The following is a 14,899-nucleotide window of genomic DNA, read 5'->3' on the forward strand; positions in this document are numbered from 1 at the left end:
CTTTTAAATTTTTCAGAAGGCTTATACTTGGCTGCTTGCGATAATTAATTATTTTGCAGCTCAGGCTTTTATACTTTTAGGCAAACGGCACATAACAAGAAATACAACCTATAGATCGGGTGGTATTTTACCATGTAAGGTAATCTGCAATATTAGCAACAGTTATTTCTTTAATGTATTTGATTAGTTTATTTTAGAGAGAGTTGTGACTCAGAAGTTAATGGCATTCAACCAATCAGGACAAAAGAGGAGATGAATGAACTTTGTTTTTCACAATAATTATCTATTCAAGAATGAAAATAATTAGAAAAATATTGAAAATGCATTTTCATAGTACACAACTAAAAGTATAATATAACACCTCTGCAAATTTAAAGCATTCTATGGGGTGAAGTCATATCAAAATGTTAGTCATTTTGGGGGTATATGTATCTTAGCATATGTTGGTATCAGTAAAAATGGATGTAAATCTTTAACCATTATAAATCAACTTGAACAAGTTATAGTAACTAGAAGTTGAAAAATAGTATACCTGGAAACACAATTTATGTAATAATATGTGAAGTATTTAAAGTACAGTTTAGGAGAATTTCCTGTTTATAAGCACTTGGGATTATTTACATATTTTTATCCATACAGTTCAAGTATGGATCCCTACTATCTCTTTTATACCTAATTTGGAGAGTCATAATATAAGATACATTGATCATTATAATCTTAGCATTGAAAATATTCTTTGCAGATCATCTAAACTTCAAAGGATTAGTACTGACCTCAGACCTATTGTACAGATGTACAAATTTAAAGTTCTGTTTTATTCAAAGTGAAAATCTGTTCGCCTACACATCTTATATATTGGCCTATATGTACAAACACTGGTTGAAAACCTGAAATGATACATCTTTAGTTGATTCTTTGGGTTTGAATATGCAGTGCAAAAATTAAGAGCAAGGTTCTTAGCAATCCTTATGGAAAAGAGGTTAATAATTACATTTTCTTCCCAGTAGTGCCAAAGATGTACTGGGATTCCTGATTCAGATTTCTGAGCAGAGACTATACATTTTCTTTCCATCTTTTCTCATTTAGTTCATCAGTGATGGTAGGAAGTTTTGTATTAGTACATAAGACACGTTTTTTTTTTTTTTTTTAATTTCTGGTTGTCTCAGTTACTTAATGCATTTTCATGCTGTAATGTCCTTAGACAACAATTGTTATAAAATATTAATGACATGTTTTCAGAACATCTGAAAATTACCCATTTATTTCAGTACTCCAGAGCTCTAACTGGCAAATGAAGTAAGGCAGGTATTCACTTTGAATGTCAACGAGTCTGGTGTCTCTGTAATTGGCCTAATTATGGAGGAAAAGATTTATAATGTAGAATATATATTCTTATAAACACCCAAAGGTTATTAGCTTCATTCCCTGAATAATTAGTTATGGCTGAGACTTTACAACCTTTGCAAATTTAACAAAGAATAATGTTCTAATAAACAAGTTGTTCACAAGTTACTAGCTGATATCTTAGGGACCGTTGCTATTGTGCATCACCCCTCATCATTTATAACTGTAATAACATTTAAATAATATGAATTTGCAATATGCTCAAGACCTGCTCTACACAGAAAGAGGTGGTAGTCAGAACCAAGTAAATGTCAATGAAGATATGAATATTTTCCACGTGTTATTAAAGTGTTTATAAATGTCCAGTTGGATAAAGCCTCAACTTGGGCTAATGCCACTAAACTGGTAAAATTCAATTATCAGATTCATTAGGCAAAAGTAAAGAATTTTAGAATTGGAAATGGCTGAGTTGTCACACTAGGCTGGCCATTGGTGTTCAAAATGTGATTCATGGACCACTCAGAGTCACAGACATTTGTTCAAGCAGTCCATTTGATCAAATGTTTCATAATAATACCAAGATGTCACTTTTTACTTTTACACCATGTTGATGTTCCACTATGCACTGATGTTGCCAAAGCAATGGTGCTAAAAAGGCACTTGCCCAGCACAGATCAAGGCGTTGGCACCAAACTTATGGAATTCCCAGGACCATATACTTACACTAAAATAACAACAACAAAACATCTTAAAAAAAAAAAAAAAAAAAGTAAAGTTTTGCTTAAGACTGTCCTCATTGAAACAGTTAAGCATTACTGATTTTATTAAATCTTCATCCTTGAGTACATTCTTCTTAATATTCTGTAGGATGAATTTGGAAATAAATATAAAATAATTCTGCTATGTAACGAATATTCTTCTTAATATTCTGTAGGATGAATTTGGAAATACATGTAAAATAATTCTATGTAATAGGATGAATTTGGAAATAAATATAAAATAATTCTGCTATGACAGTCTGTCTTCCTTGATTGTGTCATTATGTGAGTGCCAAGCCAGATATCATTTTTACTGATAGACAAAATTGCATTACTTTGATGGATATTTTCCCCAAAATGAATCATGGGAGCCTGTCACTTCAACAGAAATAACTGATAATATATATTGTCAATGATAAAATATGAGTGTTTAGGCACATATTAGAATTGTGGAAAGCTTGTATCCTCTACTGTGAGACTGACAGCATCTCCACATTTAAGGCATTTCTAAGATCAGCGATATTAACAAATGTGAAATTTTAATATTGTGTAATGACGTGTCAGTATTTGGAAGATTTATTTAACTCAGGTAACTGATAGTTTTTCCAGATGGATATTAACATGTCACAAAATCATGCGTGATTTAAAAAGCACCCGTGGATAAAACATTTTAATATGACAGAATATGAAAATATATCCATAAGGTTTCTGATTTCATATTGCAAGAAACCTTTAAGAAACTATGCTTGATGAGTTTTGGGGTACTATCCAAAAACAGTGTCCACAAAAATCAGAAAGTGAAAGTTGCTCAGTCATGTCTGACTCTGAGGTACCATGGAATGTAGTCCGTGGAATTCTCCAGGCCAGAATACTGGAGTGGGTAACCTTTCCCTTCTCGATGGGATCTTCCCAACTCAGGGATCGAAGCCCAGTCTCCTGCATTGCAGGCGGATTCTTTACCAGCCGAGCCACAAGGGAAGCCCACAAAAATCAGAAAGAACTATAAAATATTTCAGCCTTTTTTTAGGTACACATCTGTGTAAGGTTGGCTCTTCTTCATTTATTGCAACAAAACATAACATATGGAATACAGAGGTAGATAGGAGAATCCAGCCATTGTCCATTAACATATCAGAGATTTGTAATAATGTAAAACAATGCCACTTTTCTCACTATATTCAGTATTTTTGATAAAATGTTATTTACTTTAACGAGTAATAGGATTGTTTTAAGTGAATAAATATTTAGAAGATTTTTCACTTTTAATTCTAATATGGTAAATATTGTTAAATACAACCTACCTTTACAAAACCACTTGAAGATATAATATTTAAGAATGCAAAGGGATCCAGTGACCAAAAAGTCTGTTTACTTGGCTTGAGTCTCTAATTTTACAAATGAGAAAAGTAGAGTGTGGCTCTGGGCCTGGCTTAGGGTCACAGAGTTTGGGGCCTCTTTGTATCCACTGTGGAATACCACCTGTGTGTGTCACACTTAGAAAATGCTTTCTTAGAGCCTATTTGCCAAAGTCAGATTTCAGCTACTGAACCATTTATACTTTCTTAGGAAGTCAATCCTGTTTTCTTACAGAGCTTGTTATAAATGTGCTAAAATTGTAGTGTCTTCCTTTGAAAGCTATTGAATGTTCCATGACAGATTTTTAATGTATATCATGATTGGTGTCCTGTTTTAAAACTTAATCCAAGTTTGAATCTTCAGCATTAGAACATTTATTTTATGGTCATAATTCTCAAAATGCCATCCCTCTGCTTAAATGGGTGAAATACAAAGCTATCCTCTACTTTTTAAATTTGTCTGGAAGGTATTTAACATGTCAAAAAGAAAAAAAAATTATCAACAAGATAAAGGAATTTCTGAATTTGAGGAATCCTCTTTAAAGAAACTATTATATATTAGCTATTATTTTTATCCTAACAATCATTAGTGTTAAATTCTATAAGGAGGAGAATACCCTCAAGCTCCCAAGGTGGCAAAATATATTAAAAAATTTATAAATGAGAAGTGACAAATAAAAATCAAGCTCAGGGGAAATATAACAAAATCAATAAATGGAAATAAAAATAAAGAGGAGGGGGTTATTTTTTGGTAATGATTAGGAGAATCCCAGGGAGAGGGGAGCCCGGTGGGCTGCCGTCTCTGGGGTCGCACAGTCAGACACGACTGAAGTGACTTAGCAGCAGCAGCAGCAGCAAAATGCTTCATCATTTTAAAAACGCTGTTATTCATTCGTGGCATGACTGTGGGAAACCACTATACTCATAGGTTGTTTGTGGTAAATATCCTTAGACATGTTTACATTTATCCAGGGTCATTACCATTTGTATCCATGCCTAGAAATTTATCACAGGTAACTAATTCAATAAAGGAAAAAATCTATACACTTAAGGAATGAAGAAATAGTCCAATTTCCAAAAATAAAATTATTAGGTATGTTATCAAATATGGTCAGTGACCAAATATTGTCAATTGTCAATGACCAAACCAAGTATAAATGCATAAACACATCAACATAGATGAAATGCCAATATAAACTTGGGTGTTTTAAAATTATAGTGTTACATTACTGTGGGTTTATAAAAATATATGACAACATAAATGGATGCAGTGAAGTATATTCCCTAGAGCTAACTACATTTTGCAAAGAGGAAGTCAGATTTGTTCTCTAGTTGTACTTACTAATACAGAAAGTGTGTTTAAATTATTTTTGTTGTAGCTAGACTAACTTCAACCAGTTTTTGGAGAGCACATTATTTAAATACTTATTTTAATATTTAGTTCAACAGGTTCCAACAATCGTGAAGCAGTCAACAGTGCAAGTTGCCTTTCCTTTTGATGAGTATTTTCAAATTGAATGTGTAGCTAAAGGAAATCCAGAACCAAAGTGAGTATTGTTTTCAAACTAAGTAGTTGTTTAAAAGTATACAATCCTTTACACTAAATTTTACTCTATCTTTATAAGCTTATTGGACTATAAATCTGCACATTATTGAAAGTAAAAATTTCCAAGTGAATGATAGCTATGTCTATAAAAACAAAGCTTTGTTATTCTATGCATGTTCTTTTGCCAGTTAAAATTATTTTTATCATAAATCATCTTATGTTAAATATTTAGCATAGGCTTTGGCATTGTGGAAACATGCACCGATTATTTATGAGTGAACAAGCTAGATAGATAACAGAAAATACTTGATTCTATTTATTGAAAGGTGGCATTTATTAAACCAAAGTTAATATATTTATAAATGTTATTCTATACATATTTATTATTGCATGTCTTAACTGTGACACATATATTCAGTGAATAGGTTGTTACTTGATATTCTTAACTTTGTTATAGAGATGTTAACTCAGATGGCAAAATAAAAATGAAATGGTATATTTTATCTAGTATTTTATTATTAATGAAAAAATTGTTACTATAGGTAATAATAATCTCTGAAAGTTTTTTCTAAGTACATACTAGTTTGGAGAGAAAGAACTGTGTGAGTACTGAAATTAAAGAGGAAAAAGATATGAAGAGAATTCAAGAGTTTAAAGTTCTAAATGATTCTAGAATGAGAAGCAAACCTACAGACTTTCATTGATTTACCTGATCATTTTACATCCACTAAGGATGAAAGAATGGAAATTAATTATTTTAAATTGTGTTGTGAATAACATTTTTATTTCCTGATAATTTGATATTTTAAAAATTATTGGCATTCTTAATTGTCATTTTTCTGTCTTTTACCAAAAATTATTGGCATTCTTAATTGTCACTTTTCTGTCTTTTACCAACTATAATATAATTCATATATGTGAATATGGATAAATTATAATGGAATGAAGGAGAATGTATTAATTACTGCAAATATGGATCAATCAATATTATTATATATAAATATTGGTTAACTTGATTATATCAAGAGATGCACCATACAATCATGGGGGATGATTAATGATGAGTTATATTTATCATGTCAATATCCAGTATCAAGTTTAATTATGAAGTACTAATTCAGAATCATGAATAGAGTATCTGCTATTAGCACTATTTATTCTTCTCAAGTCATATCTAATACAGTTGTGTAGGAATTTTTTTAATGACTATAGATACTGAAAGAATATTTAATACTGTATTATTATTATCTTTATTAGATAATTGATATTCTATCTGAAAACTCAATAAAATTCAATGGACAAAAAGAAAATTTTATACATATGAAATTGGTTAATTTTTCTTTTTTTAAAGGTGTAATTACATACCTTATTATATAAAATAGAAAATAATTAGAAAACAAAGAAAAAAAATCCCATCATAATAGTCAAAGGAACAAATCCAGAAATTCCATTTGTTAGTAACAGCAATGTCATCACCAAGAGTGATAGCAAAAACTATGTAGCATCAATTATGTAGCATGTATACTGGGTAGGAGGAGTAAAGAAACCTTGAATGAATGAAAAGATACAGCATGGCACAAGTTGGAAATGTTTAATTTTGAATATACACAGTTATCCCAGTTCAAGGTATTAGAATTTTAAAGAAAAGATTCTATATGTTATTTGCACCTAAAACCAAAAAAATATGAAAGATGCAGAGAGAAAAGAAGTAAGAGAAGTTGTCAGGAGACAGGCATGCTCCTAAGAAAATTGTGTCTTATAAGATTTTGCTATTCTTTTTGAACAAGCGTCAGGTTATATAAGACTATGTCATCCTGGAGCATATTCACATTGGTGTGCATTATTAATATATAAAATAAAATCTAATTGGGAAGTCACTATATACCTATTAGATTTTTAAAGATTAAAAAAAAACAAAAAACTTTTTATAACCATGTCCATAGAACGGACACTGTTACATATGGAAGTGGGAATTAAATTGTCTATGTTTTTTCTGGAATATAATTCTTCAGTGCTTATCAAAAGTGATGAAATATTTCTTATGGGTTTATCAATCTCACTTTTAAGGAATTACCATAATAAAATATTTGGGAAATTACCACCCAAAATAAATACGTAGAATTTTTGTAACAATATTGTTCATAAAAGAGAAAAAGTGAAAATGGTTAGGGAAATTAATTAGGAGCCATAAGTCAGAAGATAATGTAGTCATAAAATCTATCTTTAGAGCATTGTAATAATTGGAAAAACTTAAATGGAAAAATTATACATTCATTATGGTCTCAATTATGTTACAAATATGTCTAAAAATATTGATAGACTATATAACCCAATTTGATAATAATTGCTTGTGTGTTTTTGAATTTTGAGTGAGCTCTTCTCAAATACACACACACACAGACACACACACACACACACACGGACATATTATATATTTATATTTTTTAGTCTCCAAATACTGTAATGTCTGAAATATTAGTAAAGATCCTACATTATCTTTTCAACTGGATAAGTTTTAAAATATATCTTTAATTTTAAAAGAACAGAATGAAACTTATCTTTTTTTCCCCTTCCAATTGTCACAGCTTTTTCATGGCTTGTGTCTCAGTCAGTTCTGGCTGCTACAATAAAAATATCACAGACTGAATGGCTTAAACAACAGACACACATTTCTCACAGCTCTGGTGGTGAGAAGACCAAGACCAAGTCACTGACAGATTTAGTATCACCGGCAGCTTTGGTGTCTGGTGATGACCTGCTTGGTGTTCACAGCCAGTCATCTTCTTGTAACCTCACATGGCAGAAGGGAGCAAGAATGGGATCTCTTTTATAAGGACCGCAATCCCATTTGTGAGGACTTCACCCTCATGACATAAACACCTCTCCAAGGCCCTACCCTCAAATACTATTACAATACATTGGGAAATAGACTTCAACATACGAATTTTAGGGAGACATAAACATTAAGTCTATAGCAGTTTATAAGATTTCTCAGATTATTTTAGATACCTTTTTTGTATTGTTATATTCAGTTAAATAGATGTATTATATACTTTTTATTTTAAAATGTCTCGGTTTTCTTATTTCTGTATATTTGTTTGTAAATAAGTTATGATTTTTTTCAGGGTTGCTAACTTTAGTTTTATCTTACAGATTCTTGTGGAATAAGGATGACAAGCCTTTTAATCTCTCTGACCCTCGGATAATTGTATCTAACAATGGGGGGACTTTCAGGATACCAAATGATGGGCACATATCTCACTTTCAAGGAAAATACCGCTGCTTTGCTTCTAATAAGCTGGGGATTGCTATGTCAGAAGAAATCGAGTTTATAGTTCCTAGTAAGTATTGCGGTGCTTCCCAGGTGGCTCAGTGGTAAAGAATCTGCTTGCCAATGCAGGAGACGTGGGTTCAATCCCTGGTTGGGGAAGATCCCCTAGAGAAGGAAATGGCAACCCACTCCAGTATTCTTGCCTGGAGAATTCCATGGAGAGAGGAATCTGTCTGGGCTACAGTCCATGGGGTTGCAAAAGAGTCATACACAGCTTAGCATCTAAACAGCAGCAGCAACAATAAGTATTACAGAGGAGATTTCATTTAATATTTCAGTGAAGTTTAGTAGGAGTTATCGGAGAAGGCAATGGCACCCTGCCGGGGTCCAGCCCCGGTGGATCCAGGGAATTGGAAGCGGGGACGGCGTCGGCGAGGATCAGGAAACAACTGCTTAATTAAACGTTAATTAAGGATATAAAGAGTAATAGAATAAGGATAGCTCAGTGAGGAAATTCAGTGGAGAAAAGAGGCTGAATAATTCAGCCAGAAGGTAAGAGAAAGAACGACATGGGGAGACCAAGTTTCGGTGAACAAGGCCCGCACTTTATTTTCCAAAGTAGTTTTTATACCTTAAGTTATGCATAGAGGATAATGGGGGAAGGGGTAGAGTCATGCAGCAAGCCAGGCTTTCTTCCTGCAAACTTATCATATGCAAAAGTTTAGGTGATTTGCATCATCTTCTGGCCCAGAGGCCTGTTAACATTTTAAGACCCTTTCTTCAGAAAACTTATTTTTCTCTAAAGGTGATAAGCGCCACCCTTCAAAAGCATTAGATAAAGTTGCATTCCTACAGAGCAAAGGTGTAGTGAGCTATAACAAGAAAAAGAATTAACTCAAGGGTCCCAGGTTACAAACATTAAAGCTACTATTTACACCAATTATATTAATCAATACACTGCCAGGGACACAGCAGGTAAGGGATATGGAGACTTAGCAGCAAACATTGGCCCAACAAGTGAAAATCCCTTCACCAATACAATTTCTAATCAATCTTTTAACTGCTCAAAGGAATCTGTATTTAGACAGTTTAGAACATCTCATGCCTCTCACAGTTGGGAGGCTCTGAGCAATCACATGTGGCCGGAAAAACCTATTCAGGCAGGCTAGAGGACTTCCAAAGGAGTTTGTAGGTTGAAACACTGTCACACCCAGGAATTATTAACTGGAGCTGTAAGCTAACTCTTTTTTCAGAGAGAGGTAGTGGGGGACAGCCCCCCGTAAAGTCAGAGGTGTAGGTGAAAGCACAAAGCAGAAAGTAGGCAGACTCTGGTTTTGGGGGTAGATGCTCGAGAATTTCCAGGGAGACTCCTGAGGCTTGATCCCGCCTTTGCGTATGCCAAGCCTCCTTCCTCATGACCTTTGCCACGGGCAGAGCTCGCTCCCCGCAGCACCCCACTCCAGTACTCTTGCCTGGAAAATCTATGGACGGAGGAGCCTGGTAGGCTGCAGTCCATGGGGTCGCTAAGAGTCAGACACGACTGAGTGACTTGACTTTCACATTTTACTTTCATGCATTGGGGAAGGAAATGGCAACCCACTCCAATATTCTTGCCTGGAGAATCTCAGGGGCAGAGGAGACTAATGGGCTGCTGTCTATGGGGTCACACAGAGTCGGACACGACTGAAGCGACTTAGCAGCAGCAGCAGTAGGAGTTATACTAGGCTGCAATGAAATAAGATTATTAATTTAATCATCTTATAATTGCCTTATATTTTATTTATAGGGGAAATTATCTTCCAGGTTTTGATATTTAGAAGTTGATGACCATGAAAGCAACATACTCTTGCTGTGTCACTAATAATACATGTAACATGAGGAAAAATAGTATTTGTTTTGCTTCATCCAGTGAAGTTAAATATATTAGTTAGATTTGGCTAGGTTATGCTGCAGTCACAAGTAATCCCCAAGCCTTTGTGTTAATACAGGGTTGTTCCTTGATGAGGCAGTTTGCTGTAGTTCTGGCAGCTCTTCAGAGCAACTGTTCTCCATGTAGCTTTTCAGAGATGCTAACTGATGGATATACCATCATCCTATCTCTGCACCATGTGAGACTTGGACCATCTGGGTCAGAGTGTGGGGGTATAGAACACTGCTTCCCACAAGAAGTCACACAGGCAGCTTCTACTCACCTTGTTGGGGGGGCAAAACAAACGGCGTAGCCCCACCTAACCTCAGTATGAGTGCTCAGTGATATTAGTATAGGTTAGTGATATCTTCCATAGATCATAACCATGGAAAACTACAAGCTCCCTTACCATGAAAGCTGTTATTTATCAATAATTACCCCCAAGAGTAAGCAACTTCTTTATTACCAGATCTGATTTCTGTAGCATGGGATCTCTGATGACTGACTTTCACATTTGGTCATTTATTTTCCTGAATTTTAAGGTATCCAACACTACTTGATTCTAACCAAAGGCTTTAAAGAAAAAAATTCTTAGATATAAAACTGCCAAGAGGTTCTATTGTGCAATTTCTTCTTGCAGAGTTCTAGACCTTTCAGGATATGGACACCTTATGCTGGGGGATTAGAATGTACACAAACCTGGGGAGAACAAATAATTAAAAACATGTGTGTTATCCTTAAAGTTGGAACAGGAAACTGGGTTTAAATTTTTTTAAGTTTTCTGTATTGTTCTAGAGAAGAGACTATAACTCAAATTTAAAACCTTAACAAGTATCTGTCTTAAAATATATAGAATAGTTACAGTATACATATAGAACAAAATATGAGTGATTTCCACACTCTGGTATCAAGAAGAAAAAGAAAAAGGCAAGAGAGAAGAGAAAAAAAACTTAGAAATAAATCTAAACTTCAGTTCAGTTCAGTCACTCAGTCATGTCGGAATCTTTGCAACCCCGTGAATCGCAGCACGCCAGGCCTCCCTGTCCATCACCAACTTCCGGAGTTCACCCAGACTCACGTCCATCGAGTCAGTGAGGCCATCCAGCCATCTCATCCTCTGTCCCCTTCTCCTCCTGCCCCCAATCCCTCCCAGCATCAGACCATTTTCCAATTGGTCAACTCTTCGCATGAGGTGGCCAAAGTACTGGAGTTTCAGCTTTAGCATCATTCCTTCCAAAGAAATCCCAGGGCTGATCTCCTTCAGAATAGACTGGTTGGATCTCCTTGCAGTCCAAGGGACTCTCAAGAGCCTTCTCCAACACCACAGTTCAAAAGCATCAATTCTTTTGGCGCTCAGCTTTCTTCACAGTCCAACTCTCACATCCATACATGACCACTGGAAAAACAATAGCCTTGACTAGACAGACCTTTGTTGGCAAAGTAATGTCTCTGCTTTTCAATGTGCTGTCTAGGTTGGTCATAACGTTCCTTCCATGGAGTAATTTTGCAAATTACTGCAAATTCTGCAATGATTTTGGAGCCCCAAAAAATAAAGTCTGACACTCTTTCCACTGTTTCCCCATCTATTTCCCATGAAGTGATGGGACCAGATGCCATGATCTTTGTTTTCTGAATGTTGAGCTTTAAGCCAACTTTTTCACACTCCACTTTCACTTTCATCAAAGGCTTTTTAGTTCCTCTTCACTTTCTGCCATAAGGGTGGTGTCATCTGCATATCTGAGGTTATTGATATTTCTCCCCCCAATCTTTTTTTTAATTTAATTTTATTTTTAAACTTTACAATATTGTATTGGTTCTGCCATACATCAAAATGAATCGGCCACAGGCATACATGTGTTCCCCATCCTGAACCCTCCTCCCTCCCCATACCATCCCTCTGGGTCATCCCAGTGCACCAGCCCCAAGCATCCAGTATCGTGCATCGAACCTGGACTGGCGACTCATTTCATATATGATATTGTACATATATCAATGCCATTCTCCCAAATCATCCCACCCTCTCCCTCAGAGTCCAAAAGACTGTTCTATACATCAGTGTCTCTTTTTTTTTAATTGCATAATTTCATCTGTAACTATTAACAATGTATATCTGTAAAAGAAAAAGGATAAAAATCCACAAAATGTTCATAATACATCTAAATTAATGTCTTTTTTTTTACATACACATGGAAATTTATTTTAATTATGTAAAACATTATATAGTAGCAGACTCATTCACTTAAATATAAACTTTTTTGATTTCACAGTCATAAGTCAAGTATATCACACCACTGGCACAATTAATATACTATAGGAAATAGTTATACAGAAATATATACGTTGTCAATGCTCTTTGGAGAACTACATAGTACAATACATATGGTCTTTTTTTTTTTTTTTCTCCCAAATTTTCCCACCCTCTCCCTCTCCCACAGAGTCCATAAGCCTGTTCTATACATCAGTGTCTCTTTTGCTGTCTCGTATACAGGGTTATCGTTACCATCTTTCTAAATTCCATATATATGCATTAGTATACTGTATTGGTGTTTTTCCTTCTGGCTTACTTCACTCTGTATAATAGGCTCAAGTTTCATCCACCTCATTAGAACTGATTCAAATGTATTCTTTTTAATGGCTGAGTAATACTCCATTGTGTATATGTACCATAGCTTTCTTATCCATTCATCTGCTGATGGACATCTAGGCTGCTTCCATGTCCTGGCTATTATAAACAGTGCTGCGATGAACATTGGGGTACACGTGTCTCTTTCCCTTCTGGTTTCCTTAGTGTGTATGCCCACAGTGGGATTGCTGGATCATAAGGCAGTTCTATTTCCAGTTTTTTAAGGAATCTCCACAATGTTCTCCATAGTGGCTGTACTAGTTTGCATTCCCACCAACAGTGTAAGAGGGTTCCCTTTTCTCCACATCCTCTCCAGCATTTATTACTTGTAGACTTTTGGATCGCAGCCATTCTGACTGGCGTGAAATGGTACCCCCCCAATCTTGATTCCAGCTTGTGCTTCTTCCAGCCCAGCGTTTCTCATGATGTACTTTGCATAGAAGTTAAATAAGCAGGGTAATAATATACAGCCTTGACGTACTCCTTTTCCTATTTGGAACCAGTCTGTTGTTCCATGTCCAGTTCTAACTGTTGCTTCCTGACCTGCATACAGGTTTCTCAAGAGGCAGGTCAGGTGGTCTCCCATCTCTTTCAGAATTTTCCACAGTTTATTGTGATCCACACAGTCAAAGGCTTTGGCATAGTCAATAAAGCAGAAATAGATGTTTTTCTGGAACTCTCTTGCTTTTTCCATGATCTAGCGGATGTTGGCAATTGATCTCTGGTTCCTCTGCCTTTTCTAATCTAAATATATAATTAATTAAAGATGAAAGTAAATAAACTAAGTGCTCCAAAATTTAAAAAGTTATAAGCTATTTACCACATTACACATCTAAATCATGAGAAAATAGAATTGTTGAAACTACAAGGGGGAAAAGATATTCCATCTTTTTAATAGATAAATAGATATCTTGAATAAATACGTTCAAAAGAAAAGTACATATGGCTCTATTATCAATCAAAATAGACTTTATTTTATAAAGGCTCCCTGGAGATTAATGTACGAGGCATATGTAATAGAAAGGTGTATGGAGAATTTAAAGAACCCAATCACAAGCTCTAGCTAATCAGCGTGTATAGAGCATTATACCTGAAACTGCAGAGTGTTTTTCAGTATTTGATGATACATTAGCTATGAAGTGAATATGACCAAAATACAGTTGAGAAATGGGTATTAAAAAAATCCAAAAAGAAAACATTACCAATGAATATAACTGAAGATGATATTAATGTGTTTATAAATAATTTTATAGATCTCTAAGTTGGAGAAAAGACCCTGATGCTGGGAAGGATTGAGGGCAGGAGAAGGGGACGACAGAGGATGACATGGTTGGATAGTGTCACAGACTCGATGGACATGGGCTTGGGTGGACTCCAGGAGTTGGTGATGGACAGGGAGGCTTGGAGTGCTGCAGTTCATGGGGTTGCAAAGAGTCGGACACGACTGAGCGACTGAACCGAAGTTGGAGAAGGAAATGGCAACCCAGTCCAGTATTCTTGCCTGGAGAATCCCATGGACAGAGGAGCCTGGCAGGCTATCGTCCATGGGGTCGCAAAGAGTCAGACACAACTTAGCGACTAAACCACCACCACCAAGTGAAGAGCAAAAAAGGAAGTGGCAAAAGATATAAACTTGCACCTCAGATTGCAATGGGCAATACAAATATAAAAATATGCTTAATTAGTAATCAGAAATAGATCTGTGGTAACCTAAATAATAAAAGCATTTGATTCCTGCAAATTGGGAAATACAACAGAGTCTGAAAGTAGCAGTTTTAGGTGGGACTTTGCAGCCGGCATAACAGGTATCCACTGTGGAGAGTCCAGTTTACTGCTTGGACTGTGGAGGATGTTGGTCACTGCCTACTTAGTTAAAGATACTCTCACCAGTGACCCAGAAATTCCTCCTCTTTGCTCATGTGCACGTGCCCCTTACCTGTGAGCACCAGGAATAGCTGTGGCAGCATTGCTTGTGTTTTAGAAATATACTGACCAAAAACACAAGTTCATTTGTGATATAATGAAATAATTGTGGCATATTCATACAAAAATTACTCAGCAGTGAAGACTGATGAACCTTAGAGATGTGTTGA

At 35.3% G+C, this 14,899-nt stretch overlaps 1 protein-coding gene across 11 annotated transcripts in view; it reads left to right on the forward strand.

The window, feature by feature from the left end:
* Positions 1–14,899, forward strand: part of CHL1 (cell adhesion molecule L1 like) — a 224,732-nt gene that overhangs the window by 126,317 nt on the left and 83,516 nt on the right. For all 11 annotated transcript variants that reach the window (XM_027522315.1, XM_027522317.1, XM_027522309.1 and 8 more), the window contains 2 exons: positions 4,899–5,004; positions 8,157–8,344. In XM_027522315.1, coding sequence (XP_027378116.1) covers positions 4,899–5,004; positions 8,157–8,344 — 294 coding nt within the window. The remainder of the gene's footprint in view (positions 1–4,898; positions 5,005–8,156; positions 8,345–14,899) is intronic.

Source organism: Bos indicus x Bos taurus, chromosome 22 (assembly GCF_003369695.1).
Source record: "Bos indicus x Bos taurus breed Angus x Brahman F1 hybrid chromosome 22, Bos_hybrid_MaternalHap_v2.0, whole genome shotgun sequence".
Classification (NCBI taxonomy): domain Eukaryota; kingdom Metazoa; phylum Chordata; class Mammalia; order Artiodactyla; family Bovidae; genus Bos; species Bos indicus x Bos taurus.